The sequence below is a fragment of the Cololabis saira genome, chromosome 6, assembly GCF_033807715.1.
Source record: "Cololabis saira isolate AMF1-May2022 chromosome 6, fColSai1.1, whole genome shotgun sequence".
Taxonomy (NCBI): Eukaryota; Metazoa; Chordata; class Actinopteri; order Beloniformes; family Belonidae; genus Cololabis; species Cololabis saira.
The window spans coordinates 18211015-18233925 of NC_084592.1; the positions used below are offsets into that span (position 1 = coordinate 18211015).

The window sequence follows — 22911 nt, forward strand, 5'->3', positions numbered from 1 at the left end:
TTTAATCAAGTGGTGATGTTTCCACACACTGGGAAGCCTCCAGCCTCTTCATCAGCCTGAAGAAGACTGATGTAGGTGTAGAAAATAAAAGGATCTCTCCTACTAACTGTCATCACTGTCCTCACTGCAAAATTTTGGTTCAAATTTAATGTATTTTCAAATTCACATTAATAGCCTTTAATAAATGACTGTGGGATCCACCATTACTTCCCCGAACACCTTTCTTGGGATCTCTTTTAGGGAGCTGTGATGTTTTCCTCTAATTGTTTTCTGCAACAGCTTCAGGAAATATCTGGAGGGACAGTTTTTTGAGCAAAGCATATCCAAGCGTCCAGTATGGATATAACTTACACATTTGCACCTTGCGTACAAGTAGAAGATTGACAATCATAAACCATTAAATCATACAGTTCTGTTGATTGTGAGCTCATATTATATACAAACCCATCTCTTTCTGCAGGTGGACATACGGTGCAGTGATGGTATGGGGCATAGATTTTAAAACTAGAGTCAATAACCACCAGCAGATAGCCGACACGCTTCACTTTGCAAGTACATTTCAATTTAGCAGGATAAAAGATTGCATGTTTGTCATCAAAGGACAATATCAGAGTAAATTATGTATGTCAATATGACCAGTTGTTACTTTAACAGTAAACAATGACTATAAATGTCTAAAAAGACACCATCATATGATCATCTTGTCATAAGTGCATGCAGCTAACTCAGTGCTGAGCCCTGCAAACAGTTGGATCTTATAACTGATTCTGATGAGCAGAGAAGTTTACTCGATGCAGAAGTGCTCCTTAAAGAGCTGAGTCTTTAGCTTGCTCTTAAAAGTAGGTACAGACCTGGATGAGGGAGTGAAGGTAGGCAGGAGCCGTTTGGGTAATTGTTTGGCCTACACTTCATCAGGCAGGCCCTTCAGCATGTGCTGGGGCGGTTTGAAGCCGAGTGCAAAGCGGCTGGGACGAGAATCAGAATCAGAATCTGAATCAGCTTTATTGGCCAAGTTTGAACATGCCAGACAGGGAATTTGACTCTGGTTATTTCGCTCACTGTATCCAGATTTAAATAGTAGCAAACATTAAATAGACAAATGTGGCTCTTATTGACCCGGTTTCACAGACAAGGCTTATATCAAGCCAGGAGTAGGCCTAAGTCAGACTAGTAAAGCTAGGTAATTTAAGTGGCTTGCATGAGCGTGGCTTATATTTGTCTTAGTTAGTCCCAGACTGTGGAGTCCTGGAGTAAGCTTAAATGAGAACGCCTCATTAGCTTAAATGGGAGCACAGTCTGTTATCCTAATGGTGTTCATAAAAACCTGGAACGGAATTGAGGACAGTTTTGCTGGAGGGAATTTTGACACCAAACATGGTTGAAGCTAAAAAAACACGCTCAAAGAACTATACTATGTATGAAAAAAAAACTATACTTAAAGGAGCTTGAGGGTCCTTTTAAGAAATGAGACTCTCTAGCGCCACCCTTCACCAAGACGGCCGTCGGGGGTACTGCAGCCAACAGTGAAGCCGGCACGGGAGAACGGGGAGAACGCACATGCAGCGTCATGTGACGTCACATCCGCAGCCCAGCGCGGGAAATTCAGGACCGAATTGCAGCACATTTTGCAGCACACAGCCTGTTCAAGGCAAAGGAGAGATACACTAGAGGGCTCATTCTTTTTGGTTTGGAACGCTTCATCTGACATTATTACTAGAAAACTTAAAATGTATACGGATTTTTTTCATAAATCCTGCCACAATCCGGCCTCAAGCTCCTTTAAACAAATATTGGGAAATCATGCTGTTATTGAAAGTAAAGGGCATAGTGCTGCTGTTGAACATAAGACGAACAATGCTTGGGCTGCCATTTGCAGTGAATTCAATGCAAATGAAAATGTAACCACACTTTTGTATCCAAAAGTGTTCTTTTCCCAGAGGAGATTATTCTAACCCTGGTGGAAGAGCCAGTGCACAGTGACTGTGCACCCTCCACATCTGGCATGGCATCCCAGAGAAAAGATGCTGCCAAAACTTTCCAGCAGAGACCAAAAAGGATGTCAATGCATGAAAAGTTAACCTTAGAAGTTCATGAACAGAAAATGAAATATCTGAAAGAAGAGCATGACATGAAATTGAGAATTCTACAGGTCGGTTGTGCAGAACAGTTGTAGCAATGATCACCTTGCAGCATCTTCTTGGCTCAAAATGAAGTGTATTGCATAAACACTGGAATTGATTTTTCCACACTCCAAACATAAGTTTGACCATCCCTCTAGTGCGAATATGAGCTCTGTTGTATCTTTGCTGCTCAGTTTTTGTGGGATGTGGCCAAGGTGTGAATAAATAGGAACTCTGTGCATATGCACTGTCACCAATTAGTATTCCGCTATGTTGCCCTCTCTCAAACTGAGCACACAATGAAGAGTTGTGAAAAATCCTTGAATCATGTGTTGCTCCCTTCAAACGGGCAACAATGTTTGAAAACTCTAAATTGGGAGTGCATACAGCCTGAACATTGATGGAAAACCAGTTCTTACGGTTCCTGTACTCCTCAGCATCAGGAGTTGATGGACACTTGATTTCAACATGACATCCATCAATACAACCAATCACTCCTGGGAAGTTCCCATATTCGTAGAATCGCACTTTATAGTTGGCTTGCTCAGCAGCATCTGGGAACTTAATGTACAGATTTATCAGTTCACAAATGGCACTGCAGACATTGTGAACTATTCTACACACTGTTGCTTCACTGACACCACACAAATCACCAGTTTCACAATGAAAGGTTCCAGATGCCAAGAATCTCAAAGTGATCAGAACTTGGAGAGAACTGGGTACAGGCCTTCCTCTTTGAGACATGGAGGAAAGTCTAGGCTCAAGCAAAGTAATTATCTCCAGTACATCTTCTTTGTACATACGAAAGCGGTCTAGGAAAGTTATTTCATCAAACTGATTCAATGGATGACTCCTATCCACAAGTATTTGTCTGGCTGGCCTCTGTAGCAAATATTGTTCTTCATTTAGATATTCCAAATACTCCATGCTCCCAAACCATCTGTGCTCCCTTTCACAAACAGTACTAAACTGAAGTTAAACCTGCCTCTTTGCAGGATTAATATAAACTTCAATTTAGTCCTAGAGTAGCTCTAATCCACCCTCTTGCAATTGGCTTTGTTTAATCCAGAACAGACTAAATCTATGACTATTTTAAGATATGTCTGTGCAAGTGACTTAAAGTTAAGCCAGCTCAAACAGCATTTTAGTCTGAGACTAGGCTTAAGCCTTGTCTGTGAAACCGGGCCATATACAATTAAAAAAAGTGAAAGGTGCAGCAGTATGAGGTAGACATGGTTATTAAAAGGTGCATTGTTACAGCATATGATTGAGGTTATTATTATTATTATTATTATTATTATAATAATAATAATAATTATTATTATTATTATTATTAAAGGTCCTGCCTCAAGTAGAGGAGTTTAAGTATCTCAAGGTCTGCTTCACGAGTGAGGGGAAGATGGAGTGTGAGATTGACAGACTGGTCTGCATTTCTGTCCAGACTGCCGCCCCGCGACCCGGTTCCGGATAAACAGACAAAGGTCTCAGGTTCCTGGGATCCACAATCTCTCGGGACCTGAAGTGGACTAACCACATCAACTCTGTCTGGAAGAAGGCTCATTAGAGGTTGTACTTCCTGCGTCAGCTCAGGAAGTTTAACCTTCTACCCTGCCATCATACAGTCTGTTCTCTGCACTTCCATCACTGTCTGGTTCAGATCAGTCACCAAACTAGACAGGCACAGACTGCAACGGACAATTAGGTCTGCGGAGAGGATAATTGGGACTAACCTCCCATCTATCCAGGACCTGTACCTGTCCAGGACCAGGAAACGGGCAGGTAACATGTCTGCAGGCCCCTCACACCCAGGACACAGTCTGTTTGAACTCCTCCCCTCTGGACGGCGCTACAGAGCACTGTACGCCAAAACCTCCAGACTCAGAGACAGTTTCTTCCCCCAAGCTGTTGCTCTGATGAAATCTCATCACTCAGAGTCTCAGAGTAATCAATCACTGTGCAATAATAATAATAAGAATTAAAGCTGCAAGCAGCGATGAACGGGCCCTCGCACGTGCAATTTCCACCAATATGGTCAAGGACTCAAAACTAACTCCGATGACACCACCCACGAGTCTTTATGTCAAACCATTCAAAAGTTATGGCAGAAAGTAGGGACTATCAAATATGGACCAATCAGATGAAGGGGGAGCACGCTTTTTGGCATCAATCTTCGCCACGGTAACGCTTTTGACTGAGAAAAGTAATGTGCATCGTCGCAGGATCGAGACGCACATTTTGATGTATAACACACCTGGGTGCACGTTACGGTTCGGGCCGCAATAACGGCCGAAGACATGGCATAAATTGCGCCAAAATTACACGATTAATTCAAAATGTCCGACTTCCTGTTCGGTTTCGGCGAAGAGACTTTTCTTGCAAGATAATACAGGTGTGTACCGATTTTCGTGCATGTACGTCAAACCGTATTGTGGGGCTCGAGGCACGAAGTTTTCTAGGGGGCGCTGTTGAGCCATTAGGCCACGCCCATTAATGCAAACCATTAAATATCAAATTTTTTCGCCAGGCCTGGCTTGCGTGCAAAATTTGGTAACTTTTGTGGCATGTTTAGGGGGGCAAAAAGGCCCTCATTTCGTCGGAAGGAGGAAAATAAAAGGAGAACGAGAAAAATTCCTACAGAAACAATAGGGCCTTCGCACTGTCAGTGCTCGGGCCCTAATAATAATAACCTCAATCAATGCTGTAACAATGCACCTTTCAATAACCATGTCTACCTCATACTGCTGCACCTTTCACTTTTTTAAAAAATTGTTTCTGTTAATAAGAGCTTTCATTTGTCTATTTACTGTACGGTGATCGAAACAGCCGGAGTCAAATTCCCTGTCTTGTTTGACCTGACTTGGCCAAATAAACCTGATTCTGATTCTGAAAGATGGATGAATGGATTTGTTGCACCAGTATAGGCTGGCTTTTACTGTATGAAATAAAATTCCTATTTAACTTTGTTGTCATTTAATAGTCGGCAGCAGAAGTAAAACACAAAGCAGAATAAAATGAAAGCTGATGACATAAAGCCAATGGAGGCTTGTAATTACTTATGGAAAACAATTTATAAGAAAGCAGAGAGATTTATTGATTGGGCTTGTTATTTAAAAATAGTTTGTATAGGATCAAGTTTGAGGGCATGGATGGAAATGAGAGAAACCTTCCCAAAGTGAGACCAACTAGGTTTGGAAACAGTCTGTGAATTTGATGACAGAAATAGACTCATCTCGAACTGTAACCTCCTGATCTGCAAGACGCAGGAATTAACCACAACCATAATACTCAACAAAACACATAAACTCCAAATGAACACATTACATATGATCAGAGTTGGGTAGTAAGGAGTTACATTTACTCTGTTACATTTACTTCAGTAAGTTTTGGGAAATTTTGTACTTTTAGGAGTAGTTTTGAATCACTATACTTTTTCATTTTACTTGAGTAGATTTGTGAAGAAGAAACTGTTACTCTTACTCCGCTACATTAGGCTACGTTGAGCTGTTACTTTTCTTTTATCCCTTTTATCCACGTACGCATCAATCTCATGACATCACTGAGTGATTCTTTGGGAAAAATGTTTATTTTTGCATGTTTTGTCACATTTACACAGACTCAAACACACAGAGAGTTTCTATGAGTTCATGGGCTTGTTCTAGTTCTGCCTGGTTAAAAAGAACAAAGAACAAAAGTACAAAGGCTTGAAATTTTGTGCTACTTGTGCTTAATTAATTTTTTTATTCTATTATTATTTTATTTATTTTATTATTTATTAAAGTACTTGAATTTACTTTAAGATTATTTTAATTTAACCTATTTTTTATTCATTTTAATTTATTTTATTATTTTATTCATTTAATTTCCCTGAAGATGATTATTTTATGCTTTTGTCTGTTTGAATGGTTGTGTTAAAAAATAAATCAGACGTTACTCAACAGTTACTCAGTACTTGAGTAGTTTTTTCACCAAGTACTTTTTTACTTTTACTCAAGTAATTATTTGGATGACTACTTTTTACTTCTACTTGAGTCATATTATTCTGAAGTAACAGTACTTTTACTTGAGTACAATTTTTGGCTCCTCTACCCACCTCTGCATGTGATTATTTTAACCATTAGAGAGTGCTACACATTTTCCTCCTGCACTGGCAGTAGTGACCCGGATGTTGATGCGGGTTTGACCGGTGATTTCCCCGACAAGACTACAATAATGGTGGGTCGTTAGCGCTTATGTTCGTCTTCATATCCTCTAGAAAAATAAGCATACATGCCCCTAAAGATAAGCCAAACTGATGTTGAGGAGCTTTGGTTTTTATTTACCCCTAACGATATTTAATCAGCCCTGAAGTGTGAACATGTCTCAGGAGGGATTTCATTGTCCATCAGTTACATCAGCCGTCGACACCAGGTTCGTGCTTTCAGTCACTTGTATGTATGTCACCTTCTTCACGACTAGGTAATGGTGTTTAAAAGGGTTTTTGTTGCTCTTAAAGGGCGTTTAAATGTGTTTTTGTTGCTCTTAAAGGTTTTAGTTTTGCAACGCAGTTAGAATGAAGGCTATTTCCAGAGAGCTGGCTCAGCAGAGCCGAAATTATCAAAATAAAATAAATTTTATAATAATAATAATAATAATAATTATTATTATTATAATTATTATTTCTTTAAATATTTAATTAAATATAGTAATAATCATAATAATAATAATTATTATTTTATTTAAATATGTAATTCCATATAATCATAATAATAATAATAATAATGATAATAGTAATTATTATTATTATTATTATTATTATTATTATTATTATTACTATATACAATTTTTACCAGCTAAAAATGAACCATTGATTTATGTTGGCTGGAAGAAACTGAAGAAATTACTCATTTTATGCCAGAACATTACAAGGAAACATCGCAAATGTGTAATTTTTGTCAAAATAAAATACAATAAAATAAATCTCGGTTAAAATGACTTGGCTCTGATCAATTTCCGCTCTGAAAATTAATAATAAATTGTATTTGACCTGTTTAGATTGAAAGTTGTGAAGCTTTATGAAGAATTGGTGACAATTCGTCAGGGCTCGTAGCTCAAATGTGTTTGAGATGTGTTACCTCATAAATTTAAACAACAGAGCTAAACATGTTTGGCCGCTGAAAGTGAACCTGCAGCAGTTTTGAAATTCACCCGAAGGCTTTTAAGCAGAACAACGTCAAACCAGGTCCGTCCTCTTAAATTTGGTTATACAGGTATTTCTTAGTCCACCTGTAAACCCGATATTTCAAGTCGAGGGCCGCTAATAGGCCCAAGTTATCACGACTTTCTTACAATTTGACATTTTTCTTTGCCAAAGAAAAGAAAAGCATCCCATAGTCACCTACTGTTCTATTTACCTGTCCTGACTATGTTCAGTTGTGAATCTCTTATCGTCATAATTCAATGTGTGTGTGTGTGTGTGTGTGTTGAACACAGCAGCTTGAACGCACATGATTTGCCGAGGAGCAGTCCTGGGAAGACACCCATTCAAATCCTGCATGAATACGGCATCAAAAGTGGCAACCTTCCTCAGTACGTGATGGACAGGGCCGAAGGAGAAGCCCACCAGCCCAGCTTCGTCTTCAGCGTGACACTCGGAGACGTTTCCTGCACAGGTACGCTGCAGTCCTACCCGTGCTGCGTTGACATCACCTGTCAGTAGACAAAGTCTTTATTTGCATACATTTTTTTTTAACCATAGTGTCTCAATTCATTCAGTGCAGGGGAATTTGTAGACATGTGCTTTTTACGTTTCTGTATTTAGCATCTTATATCAACGGTTGACTTCATAAACACCGAGTGGAATGATTTATAAGTGTTTGATCCTTTGTTTCCCAACTTTCTGGTAATATTGAAGCAGAAATCAGGGTGCTTTTATTTGGCTTTTTTTTCTCTCTCTGTTTAAATCCTTTTTCATAAAGCATGTATTTGATTGTCTTTTGCTGCAGGTCAAGGTCACAGTAAAAAAGCTGCAAAACATCAGGCTGCAGAAGCTGCACTGACTATGCTGAACATCGATGGTGTAGCTGGGTGAGTCCTGCTGAAACCATTAGGTGATGATTAGTTAATTATTAATAAATAGTTAGCAGACACTAGAAAATATTGGACCACAACCAGTTTAATCATTTTTTCTTTTTGGATAAAGTGTAATACAATTGGTTGGCGGTTTGATCAAATTATGATACTGTATCTTGCAAAATAGCTAAACATAATCCTCAGGAATATTATTTTGTCACAGCTGGGCACGGCCTGCTGATCTGCTGCGGACGTGTTGCTCCGTCGTAGCTGCAGGGTCGTGATCTGTTGTTCTGTTCCCCAACAGGAACGTTCCTAGGAAATTTGACGATGACAGCTTCGGAGCAGAAACGAACAACAATCCTAACTCAGTGGGCTTACTGCAGGTCTGCCATTTACGCTGGTTATTATCTTACTTTTTTAAGTGTGTGCATGTCTGTGATGTAAACCTCAAAGCCAACAATCAGCAGCCATGAAATCCTCTAAGCAGCCGCCTAATGCTCTAAAAATGAACAAAACTGCATCCCATAACTGATATCGAGGCATTCGTAAGCGCTCAGTCCCGTTGACAGGGACGGTGAGGTTGAGTTACGGTCTGGAAGATCACGAAAATCTGTGTGGAAACTGTTCATACTTTTGTGTTGCTAAAAATCAGGATTCAAAATCAACTTTTGAGTGAAAAGAAAGGGGTTCAAAAATCTGGAGTGGTTTGTGTAGTGATACCTGCATGGATATGAGAATCTCTGTCTGTCTGTCTGTCCGTCCGTCCGCCTATCCGTCCCGGAAAAAGGTCCTGTGGAAATAGAATTATTACAAACAAAGAGAAAAGCTAAAGAGGAAAAAATAATGGTTCAGGATTGATGATGTTGTCAGCAACACGAGTTGAGCGCAGAAGCACGAGTTAATTTAGTTTAGCGCAAACTCTAAATGCAACCAATAAACCGTTAAAAAAGTACAGTGGAAAGTAGATGATTTCTGCTACCGTGTGATGATCGTAAACATGCTCCAAAATCCACACTAGATTGTGGCTTAGAGAACCAGGAAGAGCTTAGAGAAATGTTTTTTAGGAAGAAAAATGGACAACAGTCCAACAGTAAGATCCGGGACTATTCTAGCTGCAAGCATGCTGGGTACCCCAACTGATGCTCTTGGTGTTTTTACATTTTTGTCATTTTAATAAATCAGGTGCTCTCTTTTTTTTGAGCCACTGTATATTTACTGCTTTATTTCAGGAGTTGGCGTTGCAGAGAGGGTGGCGTCTCCCCGAGTACACCGTTTTAGTGGAGGCCGGCCCGCCACACCGGAGAGAGTTCACAGTTACTTGTAGAGTGGAGTCACTTTCAGAAACAGGTATGTACACACTAAGTAAAATCACTTAAATAGCTCTTTTGGTTTTCCTTTTTTTTAGGCCATGTCCATCCTCTTCTCAATCTTTTGTTTTGCAGCCCTGGGAAATTCAAAAAAATCAGCAAAAAAGGCGGCAGCAGAGAAAATGGTGACAAAGCTTCAAAGTTTGTCGGGAAGTTCAGAAATCACATGGGTGTGTGGAATGTTATCCTTTTTTTTTCCTGTGATCTTCATCCAGATGTGACATTTTAGTCACAAGACTACAAATTCGTCAAATTTCTTTTTTTTTAAATTTCAGGCTCCAAAACCGAGTGTCCGATTTGAGAAAATCAGGAACTCCACGGCAGAGAAAATATCTTCCCTGAGAAGAAACCCGCTGAGCATTCCCAACACAGATTACATCCAGATGATGCTGGAGCTTTCCAAAGAGCAAGGCTTTGAGGTCACGTACTTCAATATCGGTAAGACGCCGACTACAGCCGCAGTTGGACTTCTTTATTCATTCAACTGCGCTACTGGGTTCATCCCTGGTCCCTTCATCGTCTTATCGATCACTATCGTTTAGTTTTTTTGTATCCTGTTTCATCCTACTGAGGGATCAACAGAAGTTTAAAAAAGGTGTTTTTACCTGAAACTCAATTTCAGCATTTACATTTTAAACCTTAATTTATTGTCTCTTTCATGCAAGGCTGATGTGCACAGGTGCAAAAAGGAAAAAAAAGAAGCCAAACAAGATCATTGACCGCTATTTTGACACGTTTAAATGGGAGGATTTTGTCGGTTTTGACACAAGTGTTGCATTTCCAACGTGAGACATGCATCTGGTCGTGTTTCAGAAAATGGGGTTCAACAAACTCGGAGCCAAAGAACTAACCTAAGTCAACAAACTTTGGGTTCAGAAACTCGTGACCGATGTGTGTGTTGACTGAGTTACCGCGACTATGAAAAGCCATCATCAATGGGAGGTCTGGTACCCTGATTCACCATGGCAACGCATAGTGAGCGGAAGAGAGTTCTTCCGGTCTTAGTTCCTAGAACTGATCATGAAGGAATATGAGCACATATTCAGACAAAAATGTAACACATCTGCTGCGATGACGGAAAGCGAGTCGACATGGGAGAAAAGTAAGTAAGAGCTCAGGAGAATTAAAACATTTAATGACTGTTTTTAATATTATAGTCATGTAGCTGCAATCCCGAGGACGAAAGACTTTGAAACAGGAGGCAGTAGAAAACATATTTCAGACAGGTAACTAATACGCATCAGGCTTGGTTGTGTTCACCTTAAAAACAATTAGGAAGAATGGAAAAATGAAATGATGAATCATTCAAGTAGCCTAAAAACTTAATGGGAAATTTCTTTACTTACGGAAGTTGTAGCAGGATGCAAATAAAGTTATTTTAAAGAAATTAATGATGGGAATTACTGGAAGTAACACGCGGTTTGTTGAAGTAAACCTGCTCTTGACCAGATTTAGTTCAGAGTCAGTTACCATGGTAACGGACTCCTAGTATGAGCTACCTCGGTTTTGAAACTGGCTCAACTCGAACCCTCTTGGTCGAGGTTAAGTAACCTCGGTTTGTGAAAACTCTAATAAAATAAATTACACGTGTATATGCCAGTTAACGTCCGCCCTCCTGGGAGCTTTGCAACTGGATATTCAGATGAACCGTTTAAGCCAAATAGGGCTTTTTCTTGTTTCATGTCATCTGGAGAAATAGCCAGAATAGATTATTTTAGATAGTTTCCTCTAGAGAAACGTAATAAACTGTGTGTTGATTTTGGCAAAACGTTTCCAAAAGCCCAGTGTCAGTAACGACTAACCCGGGGAACTATCCTGGGATGTCTAATTGAGAGCTTCACGAGGTCAATGGTCCATTATCTGTCATCATGTTATGTATAACTAGGAAAGGTCAATGAACTAAACGACTTTGAAATAGTAAGTGTTAGTGATGCACCGAATGTTCGGTAGCCGAAATTGTTCGGACGAAAATAGCAAAAAAAACACTTTCAATGTTCGGTGGAATAAGTGGGGAAAAAAACAAACAATTAATAACGGCGTGTTTTAGATGACGCAAAAGAAGTGCATAAAAGAAAATAAAGAAAAAGAAAATCAATCCCTTTCCCATATTAATACTTTTTTTCTTTTTCTTTATTTTGTTTTATCCACTTCTTTTTTTTTTTTTACAATGCGCTTTAATGCATTAAATGCCTTTTTTTGTTTTTTTTTTTGTTTTCAAGGCCTATGTAACAATTTTTCAGCAGTCAGTTATAAGCATAATATAAGCTCAAAGATGGCCAAAAAATGTATTTTGCTAATTTGTTTATTTTAAGTTATTGTGCCTTGTTGGCATAATGTCTGCTGGAATATTTTAAAAATGCTGGGAAATTAAAACATTTTCAGTTGTTCATGTTCAAAAAATATTTCTACCTTGTAATTTTGTAAAAGATTTTTTTCTTTGAAAAGCGTGCCTAAATAAAAAAGAAAAAAGCACATTGGTGAAAAAAGTTTCGGTTTCGGCCACAAATTCTCATTTCGGTGCATCACTAGTAAGTGTTTAGTTTGTACTGTTTGGCTTCAGCACTAACAATGAAAATACCCTACAGTTAAAAGTAAGAAAGTGTAAGTAGGATAACTTTTAAGTGATGGACTCATTGGGAAGTCCCTGAGACTAACGATGTGCTCCCGAGACGTGACGTTGTGTGTGTCTCTGCCCCGCAGACGAGCTGACGGTCAACGGCCAGTACCAGTGTCTGGCGGAGCTGTCCACCTCCCCGGTGACCGTGTGCCACGGCACGGGCATCTCCTGCAGCAACGCGCACAACGACGCAGCGCACAGCGCGCTGCAGTACATCAGGATCATGGACTCCAGCAAATAGCCGCCACCGGCGCGGAGGGCCCGACCTCTTGCCGTCGCAGACATCAGCCGACGGCCCGGCACATCGGGCTCTTCCCGCAGTATGAGTTTTCTGATCTCGCCTGTATACACCAGCACCATGGATTTAAAAAAAAAAAAAAAGCAACCTGTGATTTAAAGATTTCATATTTTATTATTATTATTATAGTGAATACAGGCAAAATGGTGAAAACTCTGTCATCGTCTACATACTTCTGGACCTAACTGTATATTTTTGTAGTTCCTTACATCAGAGCAGCTCCACAGCAGCTGACGCTTTTAAAGGGATTTAATCAGAATTCAGTTTTCTCATTCGGCTGGTGAGATGCATTTATGTTTCAGAAGATGTAAATGAACACAACTGACTAGTATTTTTATGTTTGACTTTTGTTTTATTTTGTTTAATGACACAGCTTTAGCTTTCAGCCTTGGCTTGACATTTAACTCGATGAATTTCGGGCGGCGTGTCGAGACACTGAGAGATGAAGGATGCCTGCATTTACATCTGTCAGAACGTGTTTTTTATTTCTGATGCTTTTATATTCCAGCTTGATTGCTGCATCTTTGTTGTTGTTGTTTTGTCAGTGTGCCTCGTTACATGTAGAAGTGAAATGAGTGATTTTTATTTAAAAGTGTTACTCACAGGCCTCCTCTGCTGTGTGAACTGAACCCTGGTGGAGAACACTGGCAGACCGCGTGCACTGACGGTCACCTCAGTTAATGATTGCTGGCGTCCGTTAATGTTCGTTCTGACGGTGGCGGAGAGCGACCAGATTCCTCTTTTTGGGAGTCATTGTTTCTCCCGGGAGCCGACCACTCGCCAGCCGTCGTTCAATGAGTCAGTGTTTCCTGCAGTCTTACAATTACATCAGAGTTTATGCACACGTGTATTTGGTTTTGATTTGTGTCGTTTTGTTTTTATAGCTGAGGAGTGATAAAACATGGCTAATATAAATAAAAGGCAAATGTTTTCAGTGGATCTGTATTTGTGTGTGCTGCTTTTGTCTCAAATTACCAACAAAAAACAGTTAAATCTGAATAATTTACTATAAAATATACAGGACTGTCTAAGAAAATTAGAATATTGTGATAAAGTTCTTTATTTTCTGTAATGCAATTTAAAAAAAAAAAAAAAAAAAAAAAAATGTCATACATTCTGGATTCATTACAAATCAACTGAAATATTGCAACCCTTTTATTATTTTAATATTGCTGATTATGGTTTACAGTTTAAGATTAAGATTCCCAGAATACTCAAATTTTTTGAGATAGGATATTTGAGTTTTCTTAAGCTGTAAGCCACGATCAGAAATATTAAAATAATAAAAGGCTTGCAATATTTCAGTTGATTTGTAATGAATCCAGAATGTATGACGTTTTTGTAATTGCATTACAGAAAATCACAACAATCTAATTTTCTGAGACAGTCCTGTACATTTACCCTAAACATGGTGTTATTACCTCTTTCTCCTGCACTAATTCTACTCAGCTTTGATGGGACTTATTTGTACGTACAAGAGGTCCACAGGGGGGTAAACGTTTATATCGCACTATACTTTGTATTATAACCTCAGACTCTAATGATAAAATCACTTTTTTGTCCTACGTAAGACAACCATTGCACAGTGAAGCATAATCAATAAAGAGACAGAGATGACAGGTTTTTGAGTTAAAGGTACATTTAATGGTTTTATTTGATAATCCAACAAGATGATGTCCAGTGTTGTTCAATTGAATTAAACTGTTTGATGGCCAGAGTTCTGGTGTTGGCTCACTTTTGTGCCAGTTTGCCCTCAGAAATGACAGGTTTCATTACATTTAGATGTCCAGAAGTAATGCCAAGTGTGCAGACTTGAATCCGGACACAGTTTTGAGAAGCTTGTTGTGCATTGGGCTACGCTGATGTGTGACAGATGGATGTCTTCTGCGGGGTCGGAGTCATTGTGAATCAAAGCTTTTTGGATATGTAGAATTTGTTTTTTTTGGGGGGGGGGCGGGTCTTACAATTACAAAACAAAAGCTTTATCCTTCTTACAACTGAGAAGTGCCAGGATTCAAGCAAAGCCTGCTGAAAAACGTGGTACAGTTTTAGTTTTCTTCTTCAAACAGAAGACCTAAGATGACCACTGCATTATAGTGATTCGTCCGTTTCCCACATAAACCACAGACATCGGTTGACTTTTGCAGTTTTATTAGAATTAAGCACTATGTAGCAGCAGTGTACAGTGTTCATGGAAAGATATGTACTTTGTTAAAATTGCACTTTCGAAGGTACCCATTAGGAAATAGAGCTAAACAAAACCGAACTGACATGATGCTTGGTGATGCATGTCAGTCCAAAGAAAAAGTGTCCAATTGAGAAAGCAAAACCTTTTTTTTTTTCCTTTTCTTTTCCAATTCATTTTTTTTTTAGTAAGGCTTCACTAACATTCATTGGCAAGCGAAGTTTTCTAGACATGCAGGTGGAGCGATGGATGAACAAAGCTTGAGGTTTCTTCTTTTTTTGGGGGGGGGGTGGGGGGGATTTCTCCTCTACATTCTCACTCTATGATACAAAAACTGCACAAAGCACTGCTCTGACCTTCACACATGCTCCGACTGCTGTGATTCAGTCTCTAAAGCAGGTGGAAAAAGAAATGGGCCTTGGCGGGAGTGCTCTATGTACACAAGGATGTGACGGGTCACAGAGCAGCGCAGAGCATCTCTGAACTCTGCAAGCACGGTTTACAGTTACACGAAACTCTTCTACCTTAAACTACTCTGTCCGTAAGTAAATCTCGAGCGTGTATAACTGTAGGCGGGTGGAGAGAGAGGAGGGTGTGCGGAGTTGGACTTGTTAATGGCATTCCTTTTCTTCTTGGCATGGGATTCCCATCGGTTGTGTGTTTGTGAGGCATTGTTAAATGCATTAAGGCACAGCAAGTGAAACAGACGCTGACGAGTTGTAGCATTGACTTTGTGATCCAGGAAAAATAAAACTTTTATCTGCACACAAGTATTTGAGAAACAAAAAGATCGCTGATGCAAAGCAGTATTATCTTTTTTTTTTGGTCTATAATCTATCGACACACAGGATAGATTTTCTCTGCATTTTTTTCTTCTTTTTTTTATGTCGTCATTCAGGGTCCATCAGCTCAAATGTGCTCTCAAAACACGCGGACAGTGTATGACTATTTGTGTTGGGTTCAGTTTTCAAAGATAAGTTGTCTTACTTTGTAAAACGAAAACAAAAGAAAAGAAGACAAAAATATTACAACGTATCTGCTTTGCAATAAATATATAAAGTTCAAACAACAACCTGATGCCTTGCAGAAGCCCACGACATAGCAGTAAAATCTCTTGGGGAATCAGACACGTTAATGTTTGTACAGCATGTATTTTTACTGTACAAATGATTTTGGTTTAAACATCCAAAACAGGTAAAAGTTAGGAAAGTTCATCCGTTCTCGTCTCTGACCTCCTGCTGTTCCGCAGGACGACCTGCAGGTGTCGCTGCTGTTTCGTTTTGGATTGATTGCAGACTGATGCCGGAGTATTTTTTTGATCATTAATCAGAAAATCACATATCTATGATTAAGCAGTTTTTGTTTTTTTTTGTTTGTTTGTTTTCACCATTGTGAAAACAGTTTTTCCTCTCTTATTGTGTGTTTGGTCGTTGGCCAGAACCAGGATGTACATGGAAGAAAATCTCTTTTTGTACTTTTTGTAGATAGCATTTGACCTTCGGATGAAATATTTACAATAACTTAAGAAAATAACATGTATTTATGCAGCTGGGGCTCAATCAACAAAAAAGTGAAGGTTTGGTCTGGAAATTGAAATGTACACGACTAGAAAAAGTCAATTTATATAAAGGTCAAAATCATAAATGGTCTCAGGAGGTTCATTCTTGGCCCGACTTTTCGGTGAAACTGGAGCATTTGCTGTCGGCATCTCGCTTGGATACTTTTATATATAATTATGTGTTTCACAATAGTTGGTTTTGCCTAATAATGTTTAAAATTAGACCGCTGCGTTATGTGAGGGAGGGCGGGCGAACATCGGGGAGGTTGAGGTCGTCTCTATTTACATTACACCATGACAGATCTGTGTTCAGTTCACAAGAGGATTCCCATTTCAGCCCTACTTCAGTGTTCACATCTTCATCCTGGTCACTCACTTAAAATGTCTTAAAAGAAGGAAGAAAAAAAAAAGGCCATCGTTGGGCCCCAACGTTTCTTCTATTGCAGTCGCAATCAAGATGAAGTGAGCTGTTTCCCAGACGAGAGTACTGCTATCTCACAGATGCAACACTATTAAAAAAGGCAAAAATAAATCAAATCTGCCAATTCACTCTTCTCACTAGAGTCCAAGATATTTTATAAAAATACCTTTTTGTTTTCTACAGTATTTTCTGATATAGTAAATACGGCTTTATGCCAGTGAAAGCTGCTCTCTAAGCATGCAGGTAGGTAATCGAAACGTCTACTTCATAGACTACTCTAACCAGACAGCTGTCGGAAATAAAAAATGGCTTTAACTCAAAGGCGCCTATAATCCTGTGACTTGCATGAGTGTCTTTTTAAGGCAGGGACAAACTTGGAAGTCAAAAGAGCTGAGGACGGATCTACGTAGGAGTGATGAGACTTCAGTCCTGGCGACCCAGCTCCGACAAGCACGATGAAGATGATCCTGCGGGGTGTTTTCCGTGATTGGTTGACCGCGTGGCGGAGGCTCGGGAAACCCTCGCCGGGCTCGCCGGGTTACCGTCGCTCGGCGCTGCACTCAAGTCGCATCCATGCACGCAGATGTTCCGACAGGTCGCTCCCGACACCCGGCGGTGCGTAGGACAGGCGACATCCCCCCCTTTTCGCCCGCAGTCACGGTCACGGAGATCCACGTGCTACCACAGGTTCACGGTAGGGTCCATGTTGATGAAGCCGGGGTTTTTGCGGAGCTCCCAGTACGTGTTGTTGGACAACCATCTCTCCCTGCGATTAGCATCCACCGCTTTCCTGGAAAAAGACACAGATGTATGGGCTCAAATAAACGCCATAAATATTTTGTATCTGTAAATAAACTTTGTACTTGTAGAAATATTTTGTGCGTGTGCAAAAAATATTTGATATTTATTGATCCCACATAGGAGTAATTCATCAGCTATAGAGAACAAGGTAGTGCCGAAAAACAATATACATGTATATACCTCCTCACAAAAATAGAGACATATTTTTTCATCAACAAAACAAATTAAAAAAAATTCAAATAACAAAATAACCTATTTGAACCATTTTTCAGACAATAAAATAACAATAAAAATAAAATGTAATGTAATGTATAAAAATGTAAAATATGCTTTGTTGATGAGAGAATATGTTTCTCTATTTTTCTTATTTTTGTGAGGGGGGATATATATCGTTTTTCGGCACTACCTTGTTCTCTATAGCTGATATAACATGAATTACTCTTGTGTGGGATCAATAAAGTTCTTATTTTTGCCATCTGAGAAAATTTAATATATTATATTTGGTGCCTAACTGTTTCCAAAGTATATTAGTGCGTGTGTGAATGAATAAATGAGACGTAAAACGTAAATATATTGGCCGGGTTTCCCAGATCCAACCTCTCTTAAGGATTTAAGAGAGGTTCAAAGAAGGTTTGAACTAAGAGAGAACCCTAAGATACGGGTGTTTCCCAGATGACTTCTTAACACCGTCCTTTAGTTTCGCTCTTTCAGAAGCTCTTTGGAGCAGCTGTCCGGTTCTGAAACCAAATCAATCGATGCCAGGCAAATCGATCACTGATCACTATCAGCGCATTTTCACAGCAGCACTGCTGCCTAACGCACTAATTCACTGCTGCCTGTGCGTTATAATGAAAAATTAAGATGATAAATATAATTCAATGACCCTTTTTCATCCAAACGGTGCGTTACTCCGTTATTTCTGGCTACAGTGAGGCTTTTTTTCCCCACACGCAGAAACCGGGAGGAAACGTGGTGGGCGTGTGTGTGCGTTCAAAAACATGAGCCAAGAGAAGGCGAGTTTCGCAAATCGCAACGTGGAATTACAGCAATCCCTGGTTTTTCGCAGGGGTTATGTTCCAAAAAGAACCCGTGATAAGTGAAATTCTTTTTACAATTATAGGGTTCTTCAGATTGCAGAGATCATCCCCGCCACGCACGTATTCCTGATCTTCTGATGCTGCTGCATCCCGCAGGTGGGTTTTTTCAAGAGAAGAAAATAGTTATGGGTCGTTGTCTTCGCTCTTTTTTCTTCTGGGCAAAAAGATTCTTTAATATAAACCGACACCATTGATTATATTTGAGACTGTAATGAACGATTCATCAAAGGATCCCGTTGATCAGCTGCTGCTTCCCTGTCATCACATAGATGCGCTCGGGCGCGGCGCAGGAGGATCGGTGTCCCGGCTGCCTGGACAGCGCGGTCCGACAGCACGTCCAGGGGACTGAAGTGCTGACGCACGAATGCGTTCATAAAAACAGTTCTGCTTCGCGCACGGTGACGCGGTTGATTTGCAGCGAGAACATGTTGTATAGCAGCCAAATCATCAAATAAATGATATTCATGATGATCGTTTTATTTGTGCGTAATGCATAAAGCATATACAGGAACACACTTGTTATTCCTTATTTTTCTTTTTTTCCCCCCCTTTGCTGTCACCAATAAATGCTAAACAATATAAATCTAAAGTATAAAATAGATCAAAATTTGTGCGGGGTGCATTGTTTTAATATCTCATTGCTTGGTGTGATATTGATTTGCCTGACGCGGCTGGATCTGTGAGTCTTTGTTCACTAAGATGGTTGTAAAGACTGGGTCAGCAGCATCTTTCATTTCCTTCTTAATGAAAGAGATACTTAAGCTAAGAGCGACTCTGGGAAACGCGATTTTCTTTCACAGGCTCCTTAAGAAGGTTTGAAAGAAGTCTTTCGCTGTTAAGAACTACTTAACTGATCTGGGAAACCCGGCCATTATCTGTATCTGTATCTGTATGGGTTCATAATTTGAGCCCATACAGATGCTCACCCAGCTGAAATGTTCATATCAAAAATCCCTGACATTGACTTGTATTCACAAGCAGAAGCAGTCTAGATGTAATCTTTTAAGATGATGACAAAATATTTGAAGACAGTTAGTGTCACTGGTCTGAAAGAGTGGTGGAAGCTGGAAATGTATTTGGATGTTTATGGTAGACTTGTAGTTCTCGAGACCGGTGTCAACCGTTTTTTTGCCACTATGCTCCAAAACTGTGGAACAGCCTGCCGGAGGATCTGAGAGGAGCTGGAAATGTGGACATTTTTAAACGTAGACTTAAAATGAATCTCTTTGTTCTGGCTTTTATGTAGCATCAAATTTTATAGTTTTATTCTGTTTAACATTTTTTAAAGGTATTTGTTTTATGTATTTATCTATTTCTTGTAATGTTTTTATTATTATATTCTATTGTTGTGGACTGATTATTTTTTAGCCTTAATCCTTGAACTTTTATCATTTTTTCATTTTAATTAACTATATTGTATGTCAGTGTGCATTGGTCTCCCAGTTTTTATTTTTTTGGTCCCCCAGTTTTAATTTTTTTGTTTATTACGCTTATTTTTCAGTCAAAATGTCAAAGCACTTTGTATTTCATGTACCTTTCATGTACCTGGTGCTATATAAATAAAATTTGATTGATTGATTGATTGAAGACCACTTGTTTGTGGTCTTGGTCTTGTCTCGGGTCTCTCGGTCCCGCCATGTCTCAGATAATTGAGATGCCGTTGCACCAAGGTGACAGAATCTAGTGATCAGCAGTTCTTCCTCTTGTTAATGTACAGTTTTGTGAACTATTTGTATTTTGCGTTTGATTTAATGTTTTGGTGCATCTGCTTATGTGTCTGTATTTAATTACAGTATTGTGTTTATAACGGCCTTGTCTGAATAAATACATGGCATCATTGGCTTATTAATAATATTTGCATATCGTTGTGATTGATTAAGCATTAGGTCTATGCCATTTCAGGTATGCTGATATTCAGTGTAATTTGGCTACCATAATGGTAAATAATGCAATTTCAAGTTGATAATTGTGTGTATCTTTAATATTTAAAATTCACGTTTCATCTATAAATTAAGTACAATTTAAATCAGTAACATTTACTATTCATTAGACTTTTCTGAGGTGGAGGGGGGTGTTGGAGGCTGGTTATTTAGTTAGAAGACTTTGGGACTAGTTAATAGTCGTGTCAATCCTTGAAAGCACTGGAGTCAATCCTCCAATAGTGCAGAAATAGCGGTAGTGCAGTCGCCACACATACTTGATCTCAGCTAATTGATGAAAACATTTATAGTGAGTTCAACATAAGAGATCCACTGTCTGTGTTATTGAGCTGCAGTTGAATACAACCTAATATGTCAATTAAGCAGCTGAACCAGGATGGTGCTGATGTTCTGCAAGATGATGAAATAACTAGGTTTTTTTGGGGTCTCGGTGTCGGTCTTGGTCCTTGTTTTGTCTTGGTCTTGACACTCTCTGGTCTTGGTAGTGTCTTGGTTTCGGTTTAAGCGGTCTTGACTGTGAAGTCTAGTTTATAGTGACAAAACCATATCCACATGAGATAAAACTAAATATTCTAGTTTCTTCAGTTCCACTGAGAAGCTGTATTTTACCATCAAACAGGAAATTATACAAAGGCATGACCTTGCGTCTCGACAAACAGCCTGTAGCAAGACTTCTTGATCAAATCAGCTATGCCCATAAAAGGGCAAGCATGAAAAAATAACATTTTCTACCTCTGTGAGCATTTATGTGGAGGAGACTGATAAATAACAACATAACACTTTCCTGACACATTATATGGGACCATCTGATGCCCTGTTTGCACAGAGGACCCGCGGTAATTTGTAATAATTGTGCAGGACATCTGCTATATAATCCGGTGCAAATGCGTCATATCTGTGATTTTTGTAAAGTAAAAATGACTCACTAAAAATGACCTCCCCTATTTCAGGAAAAGCATAGGGGTCACTGGGTAATTTTACACTTTTGCAACTTCTCAATTATTCACTGATTTGTGGAGTCTTTTTCTTTTTCTTCTTCTTCACTGCAAAAACGTATTAATGAGAAGGTAAAAACACAAACAAACAAAGAATTAACCTTGTTTCAAAAAAGATATTTTTGCTTAAAATAAGACAATTTTGACTAGATTCATGAATATTAGGCTTACTTCGTGATCAGTTGTTTTTGCAGTACATGCCGCCTAATTATATGATATTTAAGGAGAAAAAGAATTAGTCAGTAGAGTAGATTAGTCAGCATTGAGCTTCACATGAAGATATTTACAAAGCAGCAGTGATGAGATGATGACACGTAGCTGCTAGCAGTAAGAAACGTTCAGTCTCGAATCAAGTTCCAACCCCAGTCTGACAGCACGAAGCCTTTAGGCTCCAGCAAACGCTTCAGCTGCAGTTACTGTCGACTGTTACCACGGCAACCTTAACACACAATCCATTCTTCAGATTTTGTCAGCTGTCAAATGTGACGTCTTGTCACTGAGTTCTAGCAGTAGACTCTAATCAGACGCTTTAAAATTCAATATTTCCCCGCATTTATGCATAAATGCAAGGGAAGGATTCATACCAAGAGTTAAAGTTTAGGTTAATTGTTAAGATCGTAATGGATGAACGATTAGCAAGGTCATATTGGACGATATTGTTTATTGATATCTGCTAATTATACTAGAACATAGGTTTGTACAGGGCCAGATCAGATGAAATTATAGTTTCCCCATCTTTAGGTCTACATTTGCAGAAAACGGCAAACACTGATTTAAAATAAGACATACACCTCAGAATAAAGCTATGCACCATTGCTGTTACAAACAGGTGGAAAGACAACTCAAACTGGGGCGTTTGTACCCCCGTTTCACATCATGCCACAACTGTTTTGTTAAGATGAGAGGAAATTGTGTCAGCTTTTTAAAAAAAAGGGAAGAATATGTGTCCTTTGATTTGAATAAACTATTTTACAGCATCTCATTTCACTGACTTCATGTATCATTTTTTTAACTGTCATGGATTTAATTCATTTTTTCCCTCTTCAGTGCGATGCTCATTTTCAAACTAAGAAATATGATCAAATATGACCCAAGTTCTAGAGGTTATTAATTTCCCCCTTGAAATGTTAAGACTCAGCTTTCCCTGCAGACTGTCATGGGTTTGTAATGGCAGCTGTTCCGGTTTTGTTTGGGACCCACACGAATGTAAAGTACAAATAATTCAAATATAATAGTCTTCATCTGCTCTTTTTGTTGAAAAACTGATGATAGAATATTTGGAAGAAATGCTGAGCAAACAAACAATCATGAATACTAACGACTATTCTGATGCTCGATTAGTCAGCTAATCGGATTAAAGATTCTCATAATCATTAAATGCCTCTAATTAAGCTCTTAGCTTTTACATTTTGCGTGAGGTTGTTTAAATGATGTGCTAATTAAAAATAAAGGACAATGAAG

General features: G+C 39.1%; 2 protein-coding genes across 8 annotated transcripts in view; one reads left to right on the plus strand and one right to left on the minus strand.

Annotated features, from left to right (window-relative positions):
* The first annotated feature begins 6306 nt into the window (after positions 1 to 6306).
* On the plus strand, positions 6307 to 13390 carry prkra (protein kinase, interferon-inducible double stranded RNA dependent activator). Of its 2 annotated transcripts, none has more exons than XM_061723471.1 (8): positions 6307 to 6527; positions 7590 to 7768; positions 8102 to 8183; positions 8476 to 8554; positions 9401 to 9518; positions 9614 to 9708; positions 9814 to 9976; positions 12239 to 13390. In XM_061723471.1, exons 1-8 carry the CDS (start codon positions 6475 to 6477, stop codon positions 12394 to 12396), a joined length of 927 nt encoding a protein of 308 aa, XP_061579455.1. In that variant the 5' UTR covers positions 6307 to 6474; the 3' UTR covers positions 12397 to 13390. The 2 variants fall into 2 exon arrangements, with proteins under 2 accessions (XP_061579455.1, XP_061579456.1); XM_061723472.1 differs by having other exon boundaries at positions 7593 to 7768.
* A 1533-nt stretch (positions 13391 to 14923) lies between these two features.
* osbpl6 (oxysterol binding protein-like 6) overlaps positions 14924 to 22911 on the minus strand; it is a 58260-nt gene continuing 50272 nt past the window's right edge. For all 6 annotated transcript variants that reach the window (XM_061723476.1, XM_061723478.1, XM_061723474.1 and 3 more), the window contains one exon: positions 14924 to 17407. In XM_061723476.1, coding sequence (XP_061579460.1) covers positions 17296 to 17407 — 112 coding nt within the window. In that variant the 3' untranslated portion in view covers positions 14924 to 17295. The remainder of the gene's footprint in view (positions 17408 to 22911) is intronic.

Excerpts from the sequence above, each read along its gene's own strand:
- prkra (XM_061723471.1), top strand. The coding sequence starts at position 6,475 with ATGTCTCAGGAGGGATTTCATTGTCCATCAGTTACATCAGCCGTCGAC. Across the intron at positions 9,519-9,613 it reads GGAGTCACTTTCAGAAACAG|CCCTGGGAAATTCAAAAAAA; the intron begins GTATGTACACAC and ends TTTGTTTTGCAG. Across the intron at positions 9,709-9,813 it reads GAAGTTCAGAAATCACATGG|GCTCCAAAACCGAGTGTCCG; the intron begins GTGTGTGGAATG and ends TTTAAATTTCAG.